Source organism: Choloepus didactylus, chromosome 5 (genome assembly GCF_015220235.1).
Source record: "Choloepus didactylus isolate mChoDid1 chromosome 5, mChoDid1.pri, whole genome shotgun sequence".
NCBI lineage: Eukaryota > Metazoa > Chordata > Mammalia > Pilosa > Megalonychidae > Choloepus > Choloepus didactylus.
The window spans coordinates 16282684-16306409 of record NC_051311.1 but is presented as its reverse complement, the minus strand read 5'-3'; the positions used below and the strand labels follow the sequence as shown (position 1 = coordinate 16306409).

Below are 23726 nucleotides of genomic sequence, written 5' to 3'. Positions count from 1 at the left end.
ATGTTTGGACCACCCTTGTTTTGAGTAGCTATAGGGACCTGTAAGCCAGCCTCATGTTTCCTTGGAACTACAAAGTGGGAGTGAGAAGAATACATGAAGAGATTGTTAATAATATCAGATTTCTAGGTTCTTTAGTGTCCCTCTAGCATATTACCAAACTCAATTAAATATACAGATAAGATAAGGACAATCCAGATCTACTGAAAAATTCCCAAGCATAAAAAGGCAAGATAGTAACATACTACCAGTGCAAAAATGGTAATTGGGTGTCCATCCTCAGATCATCCCAGCCAAGGTTTTCCGGGAGTATCTCTATGTCTGGTTATGTAAGTTGGGTCTCAAAGGAGAAGACTGATGGGCTCCCCAACAAAGAATTCAAGATCAGTTGCCAGACCCTGGGGCACAACAGGTGGCCCAGTGAGGTTGTGCATGGTGGTGGCCCTATGACTAATACAAGTACAGTTACTAAAGCCCATACAATGTAACTGGACATGAATCAGAGAACACCACCAACAATTAACCTGGCATCACAGCCTTCAAAACTCAACAAGACTAGTGGTTAAGCTGAGGGCCCTCTTTCCCAATGGGGCACAAGAGACCCTACAGAACTGTCAAGAGTGCAATATGAGGTGGGGGAGAATCGCATATCTTAGCCTTCATGATAGTTATATACAGGTGAGTGTGAACCCCCAAACCCTAGCACCTGCAAAAGGGGGAAACATTCTCTGGTTTGGGGTCTGAGGCCACTGCCCTTACCCATATCTGACAGTGAGTGGGTCCCTTTGTGCACTGACAACACTCCATTTTTACAGCGTCCTTTATAGAAAATATTACAGTTATCAATGTGTTGTCTATGCACCTTCCAGCTTCTCTTCATGACAAAGGTGTGACAGGAATTACTACAGATAGGACCATTTCATGTGGAAAACCATGAAACTACCAGACAACCAGAGCCTAACACTGTTGTCTCCCAATACCATTATCAACATCCTGTGGGAGAAATAACTATATTCAACACTGTGCTAAAGGAAACCAAAGTTCACTTTGAGACTCTCCCCATTCAACAGACCCATCTTGCCTATACACAAGGCCTTGTGTGTCTAGAAACTCACCATTAATTATGGGCAGCTCAAAAGGGCAGTGCCACCCTGGCACTGGCAGTACCTGACATTGTGACTGTCACAAAGGCTATTGACTAATTGAGGGAAACTGTTATGCAGTTATTGACATAACAAATGCCCTATTCAGCATCCCTCCCCATCCGGATGTTCATGATCAGTTCACTTTCATGTGGAAGGGGTTGTAAATCATCTTTAATGTCCTTCTACAAGGTTATCAAAATTCATTGCTGAAAGTTATCAATGGGTAGGTCTTGACCTGGAAAATGTCCCTTTTTTGGAGGGAGAACTAGCCTTCCATTTAATGGATGGCAATCTCCAGGAAGCCCAGACTAGGACACCACTCAACAAAAGCTGGACGCCTTGGTGAAAACTTGGTGCATGGATACATGCACAACACAGCTGGACCTTAATACAGACAAGGTACCAGGATCTAGTGCACAGTGAAATTACTGGACAAGTTCTTAGGATATCCACCTCATCTCATTCCAGAAGAGATTATCAAGATTTTAACACTCAGCCCCTAAAATAAAAAGTTGTCCCAGCTATTAGTGGAACTTTGACTACAGGTGCTCTCACATTCCCCATGTGGCTATATTGATGGCAGCCATCTATCAGGTAACAAGAAAGAATGAGGCTGCTGAGGGGGTCCCAACAACAGGAAAACCTGGAGGTCCTCCAATAGCCATCCTCCCCACCCTACACCACAGGCTCCACTGATCCACCCTTGCCATTTGTGTAACACATCTCAGCAATCCCTCAATTTGTCAATAGGAACTTATGGCATAAGAATACCACCACAGGTCAGAAACACTCATAAAGCATTTTGAACCTGTCAGCACCCAGAGTTAGCTGAAACATATCTTTTAAGATGCAACTATGGGTCTATTATTAGGTCTTGGTGGATACTGAGCATTAGACCTATGGCCATGTAGTAATCTTACAAAAAAGACATCCCAACTAAAAGGTAGCAACGTTTTAACTTTTCTTCTCTGGTTTTCTGGGGTATTCATTCTATAGTTCGAGATGTGAAATGTCTAAAAAATATATTCTCAAGTACATATCATAAACCAAAGCAAAAAAAAATCTTCCAGTGTGTTTAATTCAAAATAATTGGAAGTAATATAAAATTATTATACTTATCCCTGATCCTTTCCTCTCTGTTTGTTTTTTGTTTTTTTTGCTTGCATTTGGATTTTGGACACTGAATCTTGGTTCTCAAGCATGAAATTCTCATCCAGTTCTTCGTCATGAGCTACATAAAGAGATGCACTTAGTCCAGTAAATGCAAAAACAGATCTTCTGTGAAATCTCTAGATTTCAAAGTTACAGAAAGTTTTCAACAGGATTTTCTCTCATTTTTATAGTTATAAATAAGTTATGATTGTTGTAAATCTGATATGATTGTTAGGAGAAGAGTTCCAGTGGGTATTTACTCAAGCTGTCTCATTATTTCATAAATATTGTTAGGTATGAAATATAGTATAAATTGGTCTCTAGTTTTCTCAGATTATTTATACATTACGATCCTACACATTTCTAAATCAAACAATGAAACTACATATGCACAAGTTCTCTCATTACAACATTATTTGTAATCGCAAATTATTCAAAATAACCTAAAGGTTCAAGCACTGGAGATTGGGTGAATAAACTAAGGAATATGTTATGGTATAGTATCATCTATAGTGCATATGTTGTATAAACAGATGTAAATGCAGCTCCAAAATAATGAAAAAGATCTTTAAACAGACAAGAAGGCATTATGAAAATAATGCCCAGTGGAAAAAATGGGTAGAGGATATCAAATATTCTAACTTTGGGGTTTGAAAAAGGAGAAAGGATAAAACAAGTAGAACAAGAAATACAGAAATATTTATTTTTGCAAAATGAAACACAGGAAAGAAAAAACCAGAAAACAATGTAGTTGGATCTCTACCATTGAGGTGGGAATAAAAGGAAAGGTATACAGGAAGGGAAAATACTTCTTTACTTATATCTTTTGGCATGTTTTTTACTTTGGGAAATAGAATAATGTTCCACATATAACAAATATAAAATTAAATCAAAAAGGGTAAACTAAACTGAAGGTAAATTAAAGTATTAACCTCCTGAAAGAAAGAAAAATGCACTAATCCAAGTAACTCATGAATAAAGTAACTGCCACACACAGTCAATCTTAGGATTGAGGTCTGAGAGTGGATATAAACAAATCTTCAAATCTTTCTAGTAGGTCTATTTTGTAGTGGTATGTTTTAAGCAAGTCTGAAATGATTTTAGAAGCATTATATATAATGCATTCCACACGTGTGCATATACATGAACGTGGAGGCAGGGAAGGTTCCCTGGCTTGGCAAGTTAGTCAAGGAGGCTGCCTCCTAAGCATTGTGTGCCTGAAGGCAGGCACCAGGTTGGGAGAAGGCCAAAGCACTGTGTGCCTGAAGGCAGGCACCGAGGCGTTGTGCACCTGATGGCAGGCAATTAAGTCAGAGAATGATGCTGGGCTCCTTCCGTGCCCCTGCTTTCCCACCTGGTTCAGAAGAGATCCTTCCCTGAGATTACTATTGTCCTCAAGCTTGTACCCAAAGATTGTAAACATGCTAGTCTTGTGATTTTAGAACAAACGTGGTTGCCTGGGGAAATGGGAAAACAATTACGTATCCCAAAGAATGCTTAGGCTATATAATCCTGTGCTAAAAATCCAATAAAGAACTTCTTGCAGGAACAGAGAGATGGAGTTGGCTCCCTTCTTTCACAATTGGTGCCCTGTGTGAGGAAATCCAGTCCTGACCACGACATTTGGAAGCTGCGCAGTTAAGTACAAGCGATTTTATTTTGCGGTGGTTCAGTAGTTTCAGCCACTTAATGATATGGGTCAGTCTCTTACTGTTCCCCAGTGCTGGTATGTGTTAACCCTACAACAGCTGCTGCAGGCTAGCGGAGCTTCTGTCTCTGAGGACACTTTGCATTCTTTGTTACATGACGTTGTTCAGCATAACCCTTGGTTTCCTGATAAGGGCACATTAGATCTAGATGTCTGGGAACGAATTGGAAGGAATTTAAAACGTGATTTTGAGCAAGGACAAAAAATTTCCTCTAAGACATTTACTACATGGGCTCTTGTTCGCACTGCCCTGACCCCTCTTCATATTGCTGGAACTGAGCTTTCTGAAACTGAGGTACCTAAAAGGAAGACCACAGCTGTCTCTGATGAGTGCCTTCCACCTCCTGAGCTCTCGGTTCCCCTTCCAACAGCTGATAAAGGTGGCAGACAAACAACCAAAACCTGGCCCTCTCCTCCTCCTCCTTTACCACCGCTGCCACCTCCTCTCCCTGGAGGTTCCGCACCAGTTTTACAACACTGTTTGTGTGAGGCGGCATTGGCTGGTGATCTTGTTTGTCCTGGTATGCTTAACGAGCAAAATCAAAGAGTGTTTGAGCCATTAACTTGTCAGACTTACAAAAAACTCAAAAAAAAGCATTTGTGTGAATGGTGCCGCAAGTCCGTTTACTAAAGGGCTATTGAAAGCTTTGTCTGAAGGTTTTGTTTTAACCCCCCTGGGAACAGGGATATGCTTGTGTTTCTACCTCGGCAGGCCCCGTTGATGATGTGAGGAGTCCTAAAGAAAACTACTCAAAAGGCTGAAGCAGTGCTGCAAAAAACCGGCACCCCTGTAACACCAGAAACACTGTTTCTGGCAATGGTTTCTACTATCCATTGCCAGAGTGCGGTAACCTTAATCTTCCTTTCCTTGTTCTCCTTTCTATCCCCATGTGTCTCTGCCCACCTATATTGGGCGCACATTTTAGACCCCCCTCTGTTCTGCCCAGTAACTTGGGCGGACTCGCCTTTCCCTGTTTTCCACAATGTTACCACTTGGCTAGGTGGAGTGCATGTGCCACCTAGCGGTCTTCTGATTAATGGCAGTCAATGGACCTTAGCTAACAATAGTTTATCTTTCGCCTCCTCTCATCTTCCCCTTTGTGTTTCTTTAACCAGTGGATATTGCCTCAAATCCCATAACCGTGTCTGGCTACATAATTCCTCCCAGACACTCACTTTCATATCCACAGGGAGCCTCACTTATAGAAACGTAACTACCCGGAATAATGTTTCCGTGCCAGCTCCAGATCCCCCTTGAGCATCTAGATGCAACAAATGTAAACCCACGGGTGCATCCCTCGATTGGGAAGCATGCAGTGTCAAAAATCCCCATGTCCTTTTCATTCATAACCACTCTATTATTGATTGGAGCCCCGTCGGAAGTCTCATGTCTGGCAACCACACACAATTAGTTCATTGGGTCAGAAATCACTCTGTCCTTGTGGCAAACTCCTCTGAACCTATCATTTGGACCAATGGCTCATTAAGCCTTCCTGCCCCTCAACTCGATCCCTGGCCGCCGCAGAGTACCGTGTGGTGGTTAGGACATGTCTTCCACAAAGTATCCATCTGGCATGGTAATTATAACTCTTCTAAGCATACAAATATTACTTTCACTCATAACTGTATTCTTGATGTCCTAGTCTGCACTACACATCTTACATATTCCTAATCAGTGATTCTCTTAATATTACCTATTCTGATCATTACTACATTACCTTCTCAAACAACTCATATTGTACTACTTGTATTTCAAACACTAACATAACTGAGAGGAATATAACAAGTATATTAGTCTTAAACAAACAAACTGAAATATTTCTACCAGTGAATCTAACTCGAGAATGGCAATCTTCCTCCTCTCTTGCTGTTCTTGAACAGGCTTTGGAAAAAATTCATGTCCCCCATTTCATATTTACTCTAATTGCATTTCTTATATCTGCTGTTGTAATTTTAGCCTCTGCTACTGCGTCTATAGTAGCTATCATCCAAACTGTGCAAACAGCTCACTTTGTAAATTCTGCTATTGAGAATGTTGGTCAACAATTTATTACTCAACAAAGCATTGATCAGAAAATCCTAAGCCAACTTCAAGCTCTAGAGGCTGCAGTTGAATTTGTAGGTGAACGGCAAGATGTCCTTGCCCGGCACCTTACCTTAAGATGTGATTGGCAGATGACGTCCATCTGCGTAACCCGTTTGCAATGGGATCATACATGCCACACTTGGAATGATGCCAAAAAACAATTGTGGGGAGCATTTCATGATAATTTAACTAGTGATGTGAATAATCTAAAAACACAAATTTTAGAAATGCTCCATGCCACCCAAATCAATGAAGAGAGAACCAATGCTATTAATACTCTACAAAATCATTTGCAATGACTAGACCCAAGTTCCTGGGGTCACATATTTTCTCTACCCTCTATAGCTAAATGGATCTTACTTAGTGCTATATCTTGTGTTTTCCTTTTAGAACTCCGGTGCAGGTGGACCAGCCTAAGAAGACGTCACGCCTGTTCCCGGAACCCCCATGATATCCCTATGAATGAGCTTTATGTTATTCCACAAAATTGTAATCATAATCAAAAGGGGGGAGATGTGGAGGCATGGAAGGTTCCCTGGCTTGGCAAGTTAGTCAGGGAGGCCGCCTAAGCATTGTGTGCCTGAAGGCAGGCACCAGGTTGGGAGAAGGCCAAATTATTGTGTGCCTGAAGGCAGGCATGAGGCATTGTGCACCTGACAGCAGGCAATTAAGTTAGAGAATGATGCTGGGCTCCTTCCATGCCCCTGCTTTCCCACCTGGTTCAGAAGAGATCCTTCCCTGAGATTACTATTGTCCTCAAGCTTGCACCCAAAGATTGTAAGCATGCTAGTCTTCTGATTTTAGAACAAATGTGGTTGCCTGGGAAATGGGAAAACAATTACATAACCCAAAGAATGCTTTTATGCTATATAATCCTGTGCTAAAAAGCCAATAAAGAACTTCCTGCAGGAACAGAGAGACAGAGTCGGCTCCCTTCTTTCACACATGAATATGTGCACACGTATAAGCCTGTTGATAGAGATGTTCATGAATATATGTATATATATGTAACGTGTTTAAAATGAGGTGTCTCTTTTAAGCAAAATGCTGCATGTGATCTTTCAGGCCCAGCCACAGGCAATTACAAAGGCTTTACATGGCAGTCCGTATCGGGAGAAGCTGCCTGCTGCTTACCAGACTTGATGCAAGCCAGTGTATTACAGACTCTGGAGGAAGTTCGAGTCAAGGGCTTAGACACACACACACATATGCACACACACACACACAAGCACAGCTTTACTGTACCAGGCACCACTCTTCAGAGGACTCCCTATGTGGGTTGTGGAGACCTCAGCTGAGACAGTGTTCAGGTATCTCTGCTGAGGTTGCCTGACAGTGCATTCTAGAATACAATTGCTACAGGTTGAATTGTGTATCCAAAAAAATATGTCAAGGTTCTAACACAGATCCTGTAAATGTGACCTAAATGGGAAATAGGGCCTTTGCAACTAGTCAAGTTAAGAAAAGGTCATAATTAGGCTGGCCTCTAGCCAATATAACTGGATTCCTTATGAGAAGAAGGGGAGAGACACAGAGAAGAAGGCCATGTGAAGGCTGAGGCAGACACTGGAGTGATGCTTCTATAAGACAAGGAACTCCAAGGATTGCCGGCATATACCCTAAGCTAGAAGAAGCAAGAAAAGAATCTCTCCTTCTAGTTCATGAGAGTGATGGCGCTGACAACAACTTGATTTTAGATTTCTGGCTTCTGAAACTGTGAGACAATAAACTTCTGTTGTTTTAAGCTACCTAGTTTGTGCTACTCTGTTATAGCAGCCCTAGGAATCTAGGACAACAATTTCCTCCACCGTGACTCAGTATTCACTACTTTTTCACAACTAGGCCTCCCTCTCTTTTTTAAACTCAGATTCTCAAGTCCCAACACAGAAGCCCTTTATTTGAGGGTTCCCTCAGGAATGAGCTGATCTCCCCACCAATCTGCATTGACCTATTTGACCCTCGTCTGATGTCATTCTGTAGGGAATTACGGAATATTGGGAAGACAGCAACCTCTCCAGTTTAGCCTCTAGCTTATACCATCACAGTAACTGAATATGAAGGCTTAATTTCTACTTTCAACTTGACTTGTTTTCTTAATTGATACCTGGACACCTAGTAACCCTCTCTGACAAATTAACATAGTGTATGCTGTGAAAAATTAAGCACAATGCCTTCCTGAAAAAGCCAAATCCTGAAAATCCAATGGGGCACGTTTCAGAGGAGCTAGAGGAATCCCAGACTCTAAATTAACAGATCATCTGCAAGAGTCTGAGGGTCTCACTGAACGCACATGCCACTGGATCAAAAAAGTAACACCACTCAACAAATGGCTCTCATGGAGAATGACAGTGGACTGTTTACATGAGATTCTTGGTTCTGGGAGGAGGGTATGGGTCCTTCTCTTTAGTATTCAACTTTATGGCAAAGATTACCCCAAAGTTCAAATTAGGGAACTAACAGTGGGGCTCTAAGGAACTTGGGGCAATTTCTAGCTACTGTTTACAGTCTCCCAGGACTGGGATCAAAGGCACAGGAGACACTTTGCACGCTATGACTATTGTAGCTCTGAGCAGTTCCCCGGTACAGATGAACACCCTGCTATATGAGTTATTGAGACTCATGCCTTTAATGTAAAAGAATTACAGCCCTTCAGGATAACTCGCCCTGTTACCCAGAGAGACATTAGACACATGAAGAGTTTACCTGCACAATGAAGGAGGTAATCTTGCTAGACCTAGTGAGGGAGAATGGCACTTAGTGAGGCACATCATTGCAAACTCCTTCCTTGAGACAGCCTGACAAGGTAACTGTGCCTAAGGAGGGGGATGGAAAGGCATGGATGAGAGGAAGAGAACACCCAGGACCTTTCCTTCTTCAGCCTGGCACTAGTTGATCTCCAACAGACTTGGTGACCCATTATGAGTTTCCTATCCATTAAATACATGTTTGGACCACCCTTGTTTTGAGTAGGTATAGCATCCTCTGAGCCAGCCTGGTGGTTTCTTGGGTCTACAAAGAGAATGAGAAGAATACCTGATGAGAACTTTTAATAATAACAGATTTCTCGGTTCTTTGGAGTCCCTCTAGCATGTTACCAAACTCAATTAATATCCTCATCACAGCAGGAAAATCCAGATCTATCGACAAAATCCCAAGCATGAAAAAATGCAACATAGTAAATGATCACCACTTGAGAGTTGTAAAAATGGTGATCACATGCCCTCCTTTCAACCATCCCAGTAAGGGTCTACCCAAAGTATCTCTGGATCCGGTTACTCAATATCAGGTGTCAAAGGAAGTAACTGATGGGCTCCTCAGTGAAGAATTCAAGGCCAGCTGCCAGACCCTGGGGGCACACTGAGGTGGTCCAATGATGTAATGCATGATGGGCCCTAGGACTAATTCAATTTTTGCTACTGCTACCCATCCTGAGGCAACTGGACATGAATTAGAGAACATCATCAACAATTAACCTGGAGTAAAAAAGATTAATGGTTAGGCTGAGAGACTTCTGTCCCAATGGGACACAAGCAGTCATACGCCTTGGGCACAGTTCGATGAGAAGTGGGGGGTAATTGCATATTTTGGCCTTCAAGATATGAGTACACAGGTGACTGTCATCCCCACAAACCCTAGCACCAGCAAACAAGCGAAATGGTCTCTTGTTTGGGGTCTGAGGCGACCGCACTTGCCCAGCTCTGACTGTGAGTGGGTCCCTTGGTGCTCTGAAAACACCTCCATTGTTATAACCTCCTCTATAGCATATATTACAAGTATGGATGTGTTGTCTGTGTGAAAACAAGCTTGTCTTCATGACCAAGCTATGAAAGGAATTACTGCAGTTAGACCCATTTCATGTGGAAGACCATGAACCTACCAGACAACCAGAGCCTAAATCTGTTGTTTTCAAAAAACATTATCAACATCCTGAAGAGAAAAAAGAAACAACCTATTAACATCTGAGCTGAAGGAAACCATATGCGCCAGTTTAGATATATTATGTCCCCCAAAAAGCCATATTCTTTAATACAATCTTGTGGGGGCAGATGTATTAGTGTTGATTAGGTTGGGATCTTTTGATTGAGCATTTCCATGGAGATGTGACTCAATCAACCGCGGGCAAAATGTTTGATTAAATTACTACCATGGAGATATGGACCCCACCCATTCAGGTTGGGTCACTGGCATCCTATAAAAGAGCTCACAAACAGAAGGAGCTCAGAGCAGCTGAGAGAGATATTTTGGAGAGAAGCTAAGAACTGATGCTGACACTGACACTTCGAGATGTTTGGAGATGCTAGCCCAGAGTTTGCTCCGGAGAAGCTAAAAGTGGACCCCCATGCTTAGATGCACAGGAGCTGAAGAAACTAAGAGAGTCCCAGAGACATTTTAGAGAATGCCAGTTTGAAATGCAACCTGGTAGCAAAGGAAGAGCAGGTGCCAGCTACATGCCTTCCCAGCTGACAGAGGTGTTCTGGATGCCATCAGCCTCCCTTCAGTGAAGGTATCCTCTTGTTGATGCCTTAGTTTGGACACTTTTATGGTCTTAGGATTATAAATTTGGAACAAAGTAAAACCCCTTTATTAAAGCCAATCAGTTTCTTGTATTTTGCATAATGGCAGCATCAGCAAACTGGAACACCATAGTTTATCTTGAGACTCTTTCCTTCAATAGACCCATCTTGCCTGTGCACAAGGTCTTATGTGACAGCAGACTAACCATTATTTGTAGGCAGCTCAACACTCTAGTACCTTCTTTGGCACCACAGTACCTGATACAGTGATGGTCACAAAGGCTATTGACCAATTGAGGGAACTTGGTATCTAGCAATTGACATCACAAATGCCCTATTCAGCATCCCTCTCCATCCAGATGATCATGATCAGTTTGGTTTTTTATGGAAAGGATTGTGAACCATCTTTAATGCCCTTCCAAAAAGCTATCTAAATTCAATGGCTGTCCATTATCAGTGGGTAGGTCTCGACCTGTGAAAAGTCCCATTCTTGGAGGGAGAATTAGCCTTCCATTTTATGGATGGCAATCTCCTGGAAAGCCCAAACAAGGGCACCATGCAACAAAAGCTGGACACCTTGCTGAAAACCTTGTGCATGGACATATGACCAATATGCTGGACCATAATAAAGACAACGTACCAGGACCTAGTGCACAAAGAAATTACTGGACAAGTTCTTAAAGTGTGTACTTCATCTAATTCCAGAAGAGATTATCAAGATTTTAACACTCCTAGCCCCCAAAATAAAAAGTTGTCCCAGCTATTAGTGGAACTTTGGCTACAGGTGCTCTCACATTCCCCATGTGGCTATATTGATGGCAGCCATCTATCAGGTAACAAGAAAGAATGCAACCCTTGAGTGGGTCCCCAACAAGAGGAAGCCCTGGAGGCCCTACAAGACCCACCCAAACCACCCTCCCCCTTGGCCCCACTGATCCACCTTTGCCATTTGGGTTACACAACTCAGCACACCCTCAGTTTGTCAACTGGAGCTTATGGCAGAAGAATACCACCACAGGTCAGAAGCACTCATTAGTATTTTGAATCTGTCAGCACCTAGAGTCAGCTTAAAGAGCACACATTTTAAGACACAACACTGGGTCTTGGTGGATACTGTACACTAGACTCATGTCTGTGAAGTAGTCTTACAAAAAGAAATCCCAACTAAAAATAGCAATGTTTTAGCTTTCATTCTATGGTTACCATTGAGTATTTACACTATAGTTCAAAGTGTAAAATGTCTAAAAAAATATATGCTTAAGCACATACTCATGAACCAAAGAAAATCATCTCTTGATGAGTTTAATTCAAATTAGTTTAAAGAAATATACAATTATTATACTTACTCTTGAGCCTTTCCCCTCTGGATGTTTTTTGTTTTCTTATTTGCTTTTGGATTTCGGACACAGAATCTTGGTTCTCGAGCATAAGCTTTTCATCAGGTTCTTCACTCCAGGATACATAAAGAGATGTACTTAGTTTACTAAATACATAAACAGATCTTTTGTGAAATCTCTATATTTCCAATTTATGGAAAGTGTTCAACAGGACTTTCTCTTATTTTTGTGAAGCTATAAATAAATTACCATCATGATACATCTGATACGATTATTGGGAAAAGACTTTTAGTATGTATGTATCAAAGCTGTCTCATTATCTCATAAATATTGCTTGGCATGAAATATAGTTTATATTGGTCTCCAGTTTTCTCAGATTATTTATACTTTATGATCATACGCATTTTTCTAAACCAAACATTGAAAATACATATGCACAAGATTTCTCATGATAGCATTATTTGTCATTGCAAAATATTCAAAATTACCTAAATGTTCACACGTAAGAGATCAGGTGAATAAACTAAGGAGTATATTATAAATTATCTATGGCATATATGTGGTAAAAACAGCTATAAATGCAGCTGTAAAGGGAATGAAAAAGACCTCTAAACAGACATGGAGGCATTTATAAGGATAATGTTCAGTGAAAGAAAATGGGAAAAATGGGTCTAGGATATCAAGTATTCTACTTTTGGATTTGAAAGGAGAAAGGATTTAAAAAATAGAAAGGAAGAAATAGAGAAATACTCAGTTTTACAAAATGAAACACAGGAAAGGGAAACCAGCAAACAAAAAAGTTGGTTACCTACAACAGAGATGGGAATACAAAGGGAAGTTATACAGGAAGGAACAATACTTCTTTATGTATACCTTTTGGCATTTTTTTTTTTTGACTTTTTGAAGCAGAATAATGTTCCACATATTCTGAACATAAGATTAAATCAAAGGGGTTAACTAAAACTGAAGTATACTAGAACATTAACCTCCTAAGAGGAAGAAAAATACAAGTAACTCTGGAATAAAATAATTGGGATATACCCTCATTCTTAGGCAATAGTGGAATGTTGGGGAGAACTGTAAACAAATCACAAAATCTTTTTAGTAGGTTTGTTTTGTAACAGTATGAGCTAAGCAATTCTGAAATGATTTAGAAGGTTTACAGGATTGAGCCAATGAGTAAATGGGTCAGGAAGTCACACTGTGGAAGAAAGGGCATACTCATACGAAGTGGAGGAAGGCAGTATCAAGCCTTCGGACTGGAATTGAAGGTAACCATGAGAACTCATGATTTCTAAACTATGTCTATGCCCTTGTACATGTATATGTACACGTGTGTGTATGTAGGTAAATATTTATGAATATGTGCATGTGCATATTTATGCATATGTCTATACATATGTGTTATGTGTATGTCTACTTGTAGCTGTATGTGCATGTGTGTTTGTATGTGTGTGTATATGTATATTCTGAGAAGTCCACCTCCAGAACAAAATCCTCCGATCTTTCAGGACCAACCATAGGCAATTAGAAAGGCTGTACCTGGCAGCTCTCACCAAAGATCTGCCCTCCCCACACCAGACTTGGTGCGCCTCAGTGACTGCAGTCTCTGGAGTGAGTGGAATGAAGACTTACCCAACCACTTTCTCCAGCTCCACCAGCAGTGTTCTTATGGGTGGGTGCATGGCCAACCCAGGCACCTCCATTCGGAAGTTGCCCTATGCGGGGGGAAGGGCCTCAGCTGAGACAGTGTTCTGGTGCTTGTGCAAGGATCTTCTCAGGGGACCTGAAACCACCTTTCTCCACATTAACTTCATATTCAATATTTTTGCACTTCTAGCCCTCCTCTTTCTCCCTCCTCCAGGTCCCCAGGTCCCTAAAAAGGCAGGAGTCTTTTGTTCTTGTTTTCCTCGGTGTGGATACCTTTGACTCAGCCCTGTTCCCTTCCATGGGGAAAAAATGGGAAACTGGGGGAGCTAGTGACCTTTCTGATTTAGCCTCTTGCATATACTATCACAGTTAATGAATAAAGATTGATTGTTACTTTCAATTTGGTTTATTGTCTTAAATGACCAACTTGAACCCAGGCAGTTCTTTCTCTCCCTGACAAGATGGTCAATTAAGTACAATGCCTTTCTGGAAAAACGAAAAGCATAAAGACCCCCCAGGGCATCTGGGGAACTGCTAATGGCTTGTGGAGCACTCTGTGGTGGTGATGGTGGTGGTGGTGGGGGAGCTCTAGCAATTCAATTGTCATGTCAATGGGTTCAGAAATGCTACAGGACACCAAGGGGGCTCTTGGAGATAACAGGTGGATTGTCACATAGGATCTTCGGTTCTGAATGAAACCACTGGTCCTTCTCATTATGACCCCTATTCAGTAGCTGAGCTTGCCCCAAGCGTCAAATTAGAGTTCAGAGAGACTCTAAAAAACCTAGAGAAACAACTTCTCACTATTGCTTATCATCGTCCGGTTAGGGGACCAAAAGTTGTCAGAGAACCTGAAAGTTAAGTTGCATCCAACATCTATTTGTACCTCTAAGCAGTTCCCTGAGACATAAGACAGACTAGAATTCAGCAAGTTTTTGAGACCTGTGCCTTTAATGGAAAAAATGTAGGGCCTTTGGGATTGCTTTAACAAGTAATCCGAAAAGACTGGACAGACAGGATAGTTCCCTCCACAGTGAAGGATGGAATAGAGTGGCACCTCATAGGGAGCACCACCACAGACTGCCACCTGAAAGTGCCCTGGCAGGAGCCACTTGGCCTGAGGAAAGAGAGGAAGGTGGGAGGATGAGAGGAAGTAAACATCCAAGACTCTCCTTTCTCAGTTGGGTACTGTTAGTTGCCAACAGATTTGGTTCACCCATAATTCATTGTCGGCTACTTAAAAACTTGTTTGGACCATGCTTGCAGAGGTCACAGCCGCCCTGTGAGCCATGCTTGTGGCTCAAAGGGTATACAAAGAGAGAAAGAGGGGAGTAAATGATGAGATTGTTAGCCAGACTCAGAATTCTAGTTTCGTTCCTATGGTTCCCCACTGGCTATCAAGCATAATTAAATTTCTTCATAAGATCTGTCAATCAGTCCACAATGCAATCCAGATCTTAATTTCCTGGGCATGGAAAAAGCAGCTACTGCCAAGATAACAGTGACTGACCAGACTAGAGAGTGACATAAAAATGGTAATCAGCACCTCGGCCTGGACACTCTGAGCAAGGGCCTGTCCAAATAGATTTCTGGGTCTGGTAATTCAATAAAGGGGTCTCAATGGAGGAGGTGAATGGGCTCCCCAAAAAAGGAACTCATGGCTAGAGAACACAAAATGGGAGGCCTGGCAGGTGGCTTGCTAGGTTCTACACACTGATGGCCCCCGTGACTAAATCATGTACTCTTCTCTCCATCCCCTCAACTAAGTCTGGAGGTGAAACTGAGAGCCCTGCCAACTTTAACCCAGACATCTTGACTTTTAAAAATAAACAAGGTGGGTCATTGACTTCCATTCCCCAACCAGCTGCCATTGGGAAAAATCCTCCTTTTCAACCTGTGCTGCTGTTGAGTTCTGCTGTGCAGATGGAACTTGCATTCCAAAATCAGTACATTGTAACCAGAACATGGATTGTGCAGATGCCTCAGATGAAAAGAAATGTAATAACACAGACTGCACACATTTCTATAAACTTGGAGTGAAAACCACAGGGTTCATAGAACGTAATTCTACCTCACTGTGTGTTCTGCCAACCTGTATGTGTGATGGGTCTAATGACTGTGGAGACTACTCTGATGAATTACAGTTTCTAGTTCAAAACAAACACAAATGTGAAGAAAATTATTTTGGTTGTCCTAGTGGAAGATGCATTTTGAACACCTGGGTATGTGATGGCCAGAATGACTGTGAGGACGGACATTATGAAGTACATTGTGATCCTTCTTGCTCTTGGAACCAATTTGTGTGTTCTGCACAAAAATGTACTTCTAAGCACAGGATTTGTGATGGTGAGGATGATTGCAGAAATGGACTAGATGAAAGTGAAAGCATTTGTGGTGCCATAACTTGTGTCACTGACATGTTCAGCTGCCAGGGCTCCCACGACTGTGTGCCCCGACACTGGCTTTGTGACAGTGAAAAAGACTGTCCAAGTAGAAGCAATGAGCTCTTCACAGCAGGCTACATTCCCAATAATACATGTGATGAAAATGCTTTCATGTGCCATAAAAAGTCTGCATTCCCAAACAATTTGTTTGTGACCATGATGATAACTATGGTGATGGCTCTGATGAGTCATGGTAATGTGGATGCTGGCAGTGTAAAGTGGAAGAATTTAGTTGTGCTGATGGGCCATGTCTTTTAAATACTCAGTGGCAGTGTGATGGAGACTTTGACTGCCATGGCCATTCTGATGAAGCACCTTCAAACCCAAAGTGCGGAAGTGCAGAACAGTCATGCAACAGTTCATTTTTTATGTGCAAAAATGGCAGGTGCATTCCCAGTGGAGGTCTTTGTAACAATAAGGATGACTGCAGCAATGGCTCAGATGAGAGAAACTGCCATACAAATGAATGTTTGACTAAGAAAGTCAGTGGATGCTCTCAAGATTGTCAGGATCTTCCAGTCAGTTACAAGTGCAAATGCTGGCCAGGATTCCAACTGAAGGCTGATGGTAAAACATGTGTAGACATTGAAGGATGTTCTTCAGAATTTCCCTATAGCCAGCAGTGCCTCAATACATATGGGACCTACAAGTGCCTCTGTACAGATGGGTATGAAATACAACCTGATAATCCAAATGGCTGCAAATCACTCTCAGATGAAGAACCTTTCCTAATTCTTGCTGATCATCATGAGATAAGGAAAATTAGCACTGATGGCTCCAACTACACACTTTTAAAACAGGAATTAAACAATGTTATTGCTATAGACTTTGATTATGGAGAAGAATTTGTCTACTGAATTGACTCTAGCAGACCCAACGGCCACCGCATTAATTGAATGTGTTTAAATGGAAGTGATATTAAGGTAGTGCATAGCACAGCTGTCCCTAATGCACTTGCTGTTGTCTGGATTGGAAGAAACCTCTATTGGTCTGACACAGAAAAAAAGATCATTGAAAAAAGGATCATTGAAGTATCCAAACTCAATGGCTTGTACCCTACTATACTTGTTAGCAAACAACTGAAGTTTCCCAGGGAACTGTCTTTAGATCCTCAAGCTGGGTATTTGTATTAGATTGACTGCTGTAAGTATCCTCACACTGGCTGTGTTGGAATGATGGAACCAATCAAAGTGCTGTCATAGAAACCAAGATTTCTAGACCTATGGCACTACAATTGATTACGTCAACCACAGAATCTACTGGGCCAATGAAAATCACATTGAGTTTAGTGACATGGACAGTTCTCATAGACACAAAATCCAATGAATCTAAATAATAGATCAAACTACCTCCAAGTCCCTAATCAAAATATTCTAAGGGTGACTGCACTGACATTGTTTGAAGACTACATCTACTGGACTGATGGGAAAACCGAGTCACTCAGCCATACCCATAAAACCTCAGCAGCAGACAGACTCTCAGTGATTAACTCATGGCATGCCATCACAGATATCCAGGTGTATCATTCTTATAGGCAACCTGATGTATCCAAACATCTCTGCCTGATAAATAATGGAGGTTGCAGTCATCCTGTGCCTTTTAGCCCCTGGTAAGATCCACACCTGTGCGTGTCTCACCAACTTCTATCTTGCAGCTGATCACAGGACTTGCTTGTCTAACTGCACAGCCAGCCAGTTTTTTTAAAGATACTGAATTTAAGGATGAAGAAATGAATCCCAGACACAAGTTAGAAGAGATCTTCCTTCTGAGAATAATGAATAAAATGCTGATTAACATAAAAAGCAACATGATAAGTATATTTTACTCTGGCCTTCTCTGAATTCAAATCCTTTTATGTTTGATTAAAAATGAAATGAAGAGCAAACTCATGCCATAGTAACTCCAACAATCAGTGTTTATTTAAATCAGAATTATTTAATGTATTTAAAAATATTTATTTTAGATATTTTTCATATCATGATTGGGAAGATTTTGAAGACACACAGGAGACATGAAATCTTCTTACTAGTGTGCTTTGATATACTAGAAATGTTTAATGTTCAGGGCAATTGCTTTCAGAGTTAGCTTCATATCCCCAGACAGTCACTATAAAAAGTAATTTTTTCCTCTAGTAATATATGAAAACCACAACAGACATGACCACAGGCTAAGCAAATATGGGACAATCAGTTGAACAGTCACATCTCTTTTATTTCTGGTGCTCTGTTCCCTCCTTATATTACCACTGGAAAACAATATTCACTCTCATATTACGATTGATGCAAATCTACCCATGAATGAATTCCACGAAATCCAGACAGGTTCAGCAAAATCGAGCATCAAATCCTCTATTAATTGAAGAAAGTTACAATATAAATGAACAAATTCTTAACTTGGTAAACTGTTTTCATTAGAGAAAATTGAACCTAGACTATATTTTTCTGTGTTACACATATTTCTTGCATGAAACTTGCTAAGAGAAATGCCAACTTACTGTTAGTCCCTCCCCTGGGAATTTCAACATAAACACTTCAAAGATAAAATGAATAAATTTTAGAAAATGATCAAACTAATGTTTTCAATTCCAGATGAATATTATGATAAACACTTTCCACTGAATTTCTATCGAAGTAAAGAAGAAGAGTTGACAATGTCTGAAGAAATTGACTAAATTTTTTCTATTGCTTGGTTGTAATAATTTACAGTGACTTTTAATGGCATCTACTTCAGATGCATGTGCCCTCTGTATGGAAAGCATGATTTTCTTTAGTTTCTTTTAACTTCTGAGGGTAATCTTAAAATTGAATGTTGATAAGAAACAGATTAGTTTGTTGTCTGAGGCCCTCTAAGGAATAAAACAGCTGTGTTTCCTTGGTCTGTGTGCTGTTGGAACAATTGTTCTCTGCTCTCTCTCTGAATTGAAGAATCTGGATTCAGATCAGTTTTCATATAAAATAATATGCAATATTAACCTCCTGAAATTATTATCTAGTAACAAGTCACATGTGTGCTAAATATCCCGTAAGTAAATATCACTATGCAACATTTTCAACTTATTTCTCTAGTGTTAATCTACTTCAGGATTCGTTTTAAAAGGAATAAAAAAATACTCCTCTATTTCTATAAAAAAAAATAATAATAATAAAATGAACAAGACTGGAGGTTAGGCCAAGATCCCTCTGTTTCCAGAATTAAATGGGGATGTGGCAGAGACACCAGTATACAAGTGACTGTGATCCCCTCAACTCCTAGCACCAGAAAGAGAGGGAAACAGATAATGCTCACTGTTTGGGGCCCGAGGCCACCACTATGGCAATGCTTACCCATACCCAACTATGGTTGAGTTCCTGAGGGCACCTACAAACTTACATTGTTATGGCCCCCACTAGCAAACTATACTTGGTGAATATGCATTATCAACGTGTACACCTGGTCACTTTTTCCCCTAAGTCCTGATAGGAATTGCTGGAATAAGTGCCATTTTAGTGGAGCATATGGAAAAGGTGAAATGATCCATCTGACAGACAGTCTGGTCTCCCCCAAACAATACTGATTGCCTATGGAAAAAAAAAGAAAAATTACCCTCATGGCTAAGCTTAAGGAATCCAGTGATCTCCCTGAGACTGTTTCTCCATTCAATTGGCCCGTCTGGCCAATATGCAAGGCCTCAAGTGCCAGCAGATGCACAGTTGTTTATGAGGCACCCAGTCAGTGTGCTTCCCTTGGCACCAGCAGTTCATGATATTGTGACTGTTATAGAAGCTATTGCCCAATTGAGGAAACTTGCTATGCATCCCTCCCTTCCCAGATGATCAGCATCAGTTTCCTTGTATGTGGAAATGGTTACAACATATCTTTACTATCCTTCCACAAGGCTACCTAAATTCCCTGAGTATCTGCACGAGTTGGTAGCTGTGATCTGGAAAAAGTCCCTTTGCCAGAGGGAATACTAGCTTTCCATTATATTGATGATATCCTCCCGGAAGGCCCACATAAGAACACCACCCAACAAAAAACAGATGCCCTGTTGACCCACATTTGACAGCAAGATCCCTCTGTTCCCAGAATAGGGCCATTAATACAGACAAGGCACAGAGACTTAGGATCCAAGTGAAATGGCTAGGCACAATCGGAGAAGGTGCCCAATGTCTCTTTCCACTGCCAAGCTTTTGGCTCTCTCTGTCCCAACAAATAAAAAGAAGGGCTAGCAACTGGTAGAACCATTCAGCCACTGGCAAGCTCATATTCCTCAGTTAGGTATCTTGATGATATCCATCTATCAGGTTACCAGAAAGGATGCTGATTTTGAGTGGGGCCCTGAACAACAAAATGCCATGGAGGCCCTCCAATGGGCCACCAAGTTCACCCTTCCCATGGGACTCACTGAACCACATTTGCCATCTGAGGTACTAGTCTCAGCAACCCCTCAGTTTGCTGATTGGAGCCTTTGACGAAAGGACAGCACCACAGGTAAGAGGCACCCACTGAGCTTTTGGATCCATACGATACCAGCATAACCCCTTAACACATTTATTGGCCTGTTATTGAGTACTGGTGGATAAAGAGCACATGATCCAAGGCAATTAAATATTTTTATGAACAAAAATCTCAACTAAAGTGAATCAATGTTTTTACTTTGTTCTCCAATTATCTTAGGTTATTTATACTATAGTTCAAACTGCAACATTTCTAAAATAATATATGCTTAAGTACATTTGCATGAATCAAGAAAAAGAGATCTAAAAGATGTACTTTAAAATAATTTTAAAATATGTACAATTTTACTTACTCTTGTGTCTTTTCACTCTAGACATTCTTTGTTTTTTTAATTGCATTTGAGTTTCTGACACTGAATCTTGGTTCTCAAACGTAAGATTTTCATTTGTTACTTCATCACGAGCTAAATAAAGAGATACATTTAGTCCACTAAATAGAAAAATCAACCTATTGAGAAATCTCTAGATTTAAAGTTAAAAACAAGTGTACAATATGTCCATAGATATGTATGTATGTATATGTGTATTTTGATGCTCTATGCATATGTATGAGTTTGCAAATATGTATATGTCTGTACATATGTATACATACACACACATACATGCATATGTATATCTTTGTATATGTATACACATATGTATATGTATATGTGTATGTATATGTATATGTATATGTATATGTATATGTATATGTATGTATATGGAGGAGTCCAGCCCCAGGACAAAGTCCTATGGGTGATCTTTCAGGCCCAAAAAAAGGCAATTACAAAGGGGGAATGCTGCCTCTCCACACACCAAACTTGGTACACAGACAATGCATTGCAATCTCTCAAGGGAGATGCACTCAAGAATGTAGTCCTCCACCACCAGGTGCATTCTTTGCCCAGGCACCTCCAATTGTAGGCCTCCCTATGTGGTGTGGACCTTCGGCTGGGACACTGTTCAGGTGCCTCTGTCAGGACTACCTTCTCAGAGAGCTGTGAAGACACTTCTCTCCACTCTTACTCCTTATTCAGTACTTCACCAATCCTTGCCCTTCTCCCTAGACCTGAAGGACACTGATACAGTTAAGGACCACCCACTGAGCATCTGGACCCATAAGATCTTAGAGTTGGCTGAAAGGTACATGGTACACATCCTTAAGACAAAATTACTGGCCTGTTATTAGGCCTTGGTGGACACTGAGCACAAGATCCTTGGCCATGAAATAGTCTTATGAACAGAAAACCCAGCTAAAAGGTATCAATGCTTTAGTTTTTGTTCTCTGGTTATCTTTGGGTATTCACACTACAGGTCAAAGTATAACATTTCTATAAATACATGCTCAAATACATATTCATGAACAAAAGGAAAAAGTGTTCTGATTATTTCAGTTTAAAATAATTTAAAGATATTCATAATTTTATATTTACTTTTGAGTCTTTTTTCAGCACTGGAAGTTCTTTGTTTCTTTTCTTGCATTTGGATGTTTAACACTGAATCTTGATTCTTAAGCCTAAGATTTTCAGCTAGTATTTCCTTCAGAGCTACATAAAGAAATGCATTTAGTCAACTAAATAAAAAAATAGATCTATGGTGAAATATCTACATTTAAAGTTTATAACAAATATACAGCAGCATTTTCTCTCATTTTTATGTAGTTATAAGTTAATTACCACAATACTAGATACGACATGAAAATTTTGAAAACACTTTTAATAGATATATGTTGAAGCTGTCTCATTATTTAGTAAATATTCCTTGGCATTCAATATATTTTACATTATATTGGTCTCTAGTTTCTTTGGTAATTTAAGTTAATACATATTCCTAGGCCAAACGTTCAAAATGCATGTGCACAAGTTATTCTTTACAGCATTGTTTATAACAGCAAAGTATTCAAAACCACCTATATATTTGGGCATAGGAGTTTGGTTGAATAAACTAAGGTATGTACCATAAACTATGGTATAGTATCAACTGTGTTATATAATGTGGTACAAACAGCTGTACATACACCTGTAAAAGGAATGAAATATGTCCTATAAACTAATATGGAAGGACTTCCAAAGGATATTGTCAAGTGGGAAAAATTGAAAAAAAGCGGATATCTAGTATGCTACATTTTACTGAAAAAGAAGGGGAAATAAGAAAAAGATGGAAAGAGAAACAGCTATTTACCTTTATAAAATATAGAGGAAAGATAAAACAGAAAACAATGTAATTGGTTAAGTAAGAGGAAAGCGGGAGGCCTGGGGAAAACAAGGGGGAGGGGATACAGGAAAGATTGATAGTTATCTAAGTATAGCTTTTTGCATATATATATATATATATATATAAATATATTTTACTTTTGAAAGTAGGTTAATTACATACATATTCAAAAATAAGATTCAATCAACATGGATAAGATGGGTGAACTAAAATTGAAGGTAAACTTAAACAAATAAACCCACTGAAGGAAAAAAAAAAGCAGTAATACAAGAAACTCACGAATACGGTATTTGACATACAACTTCAGTCTTGAGCAACAGTGTGGTGGAGGGGGGCTACAAACAAATCATGAAATCTGTCTGGTAGGCTTGTCTTTGTAGTGTTATGATCTAAGCAATTCTGAAACAATTTTAGAAGCATTATAGGATTGAGCAAATGAATAATGTGTTGCTGTTTTTGACAGTTAAAATTCACACTGTGGAAGAAAAGATATATTCATATGAAATGAAGGCAGGCAGGAATGAGCCCTGAGAGGTTGGACTGGAATTGAAGGTGTCCGTGAGAACTGATTTCTAAACCATGTTTATGCATGTGGGTGTGCATGTATATGTGTACATGTATATGTATGTAGATATACATGTGTATGCATATATTTACATGTATACATACTTGCATGTATTTCTTGGTTCTGCCTGCTGAACGAGTCTAGAATCAAAGACACCCCACTACTAATGGGCACAATTAACTTTTAGATTTTGGTTTCTAATGACATTTCCCATTAAAAGAAGCTAGGCTTCTAAGAAAAATGGCTGATTCCAGGGAAGGGACAGGAAATGTACAAGATTAGCCTGGAACATTTTGTCAAACCAGATACCGAGGAAGCTCTCAAAGATTACTGGGGTCTTGTCACAAGGACATGGTAATTATCTGAAAAATAATTTAATTAAAAATTCAGATAATTTTAATTATCTGAAAAATAATTAAACAAATACTGATACATTATT

The 23726-nt window shown here is 40.2% G+C and overlaps 1 protein-coding gene across 1 annotated transcript in view; it reads right to left on the bottom strand.

The window, feature by feature from the left end:
- CCDC7 (coiled-coil domain containing 7) overlaps positions 1–23726 on the bottom strand; it is a 329716-nt gene that overhangs the window by 86151 nt on the left and 219839 nt on the right. Inside the window, exons 20-22 of the mRNA XM_037837696.1 lie at positions 21942–22055; positions 20823–20933; positions 11949–12047 (exon numbers count right to left, since the gene is read on the bottom strand). Coding sequence (XP_037693624.1) covers positions 11949–12047; positions 20823–20933; positions 21942–22055 — 324 coding nt within the window. The remainder of the gene's footprint in view (positions 1–11948; positions 12048–20822; positions 20934–21941; positions 22056–23726) is intronic.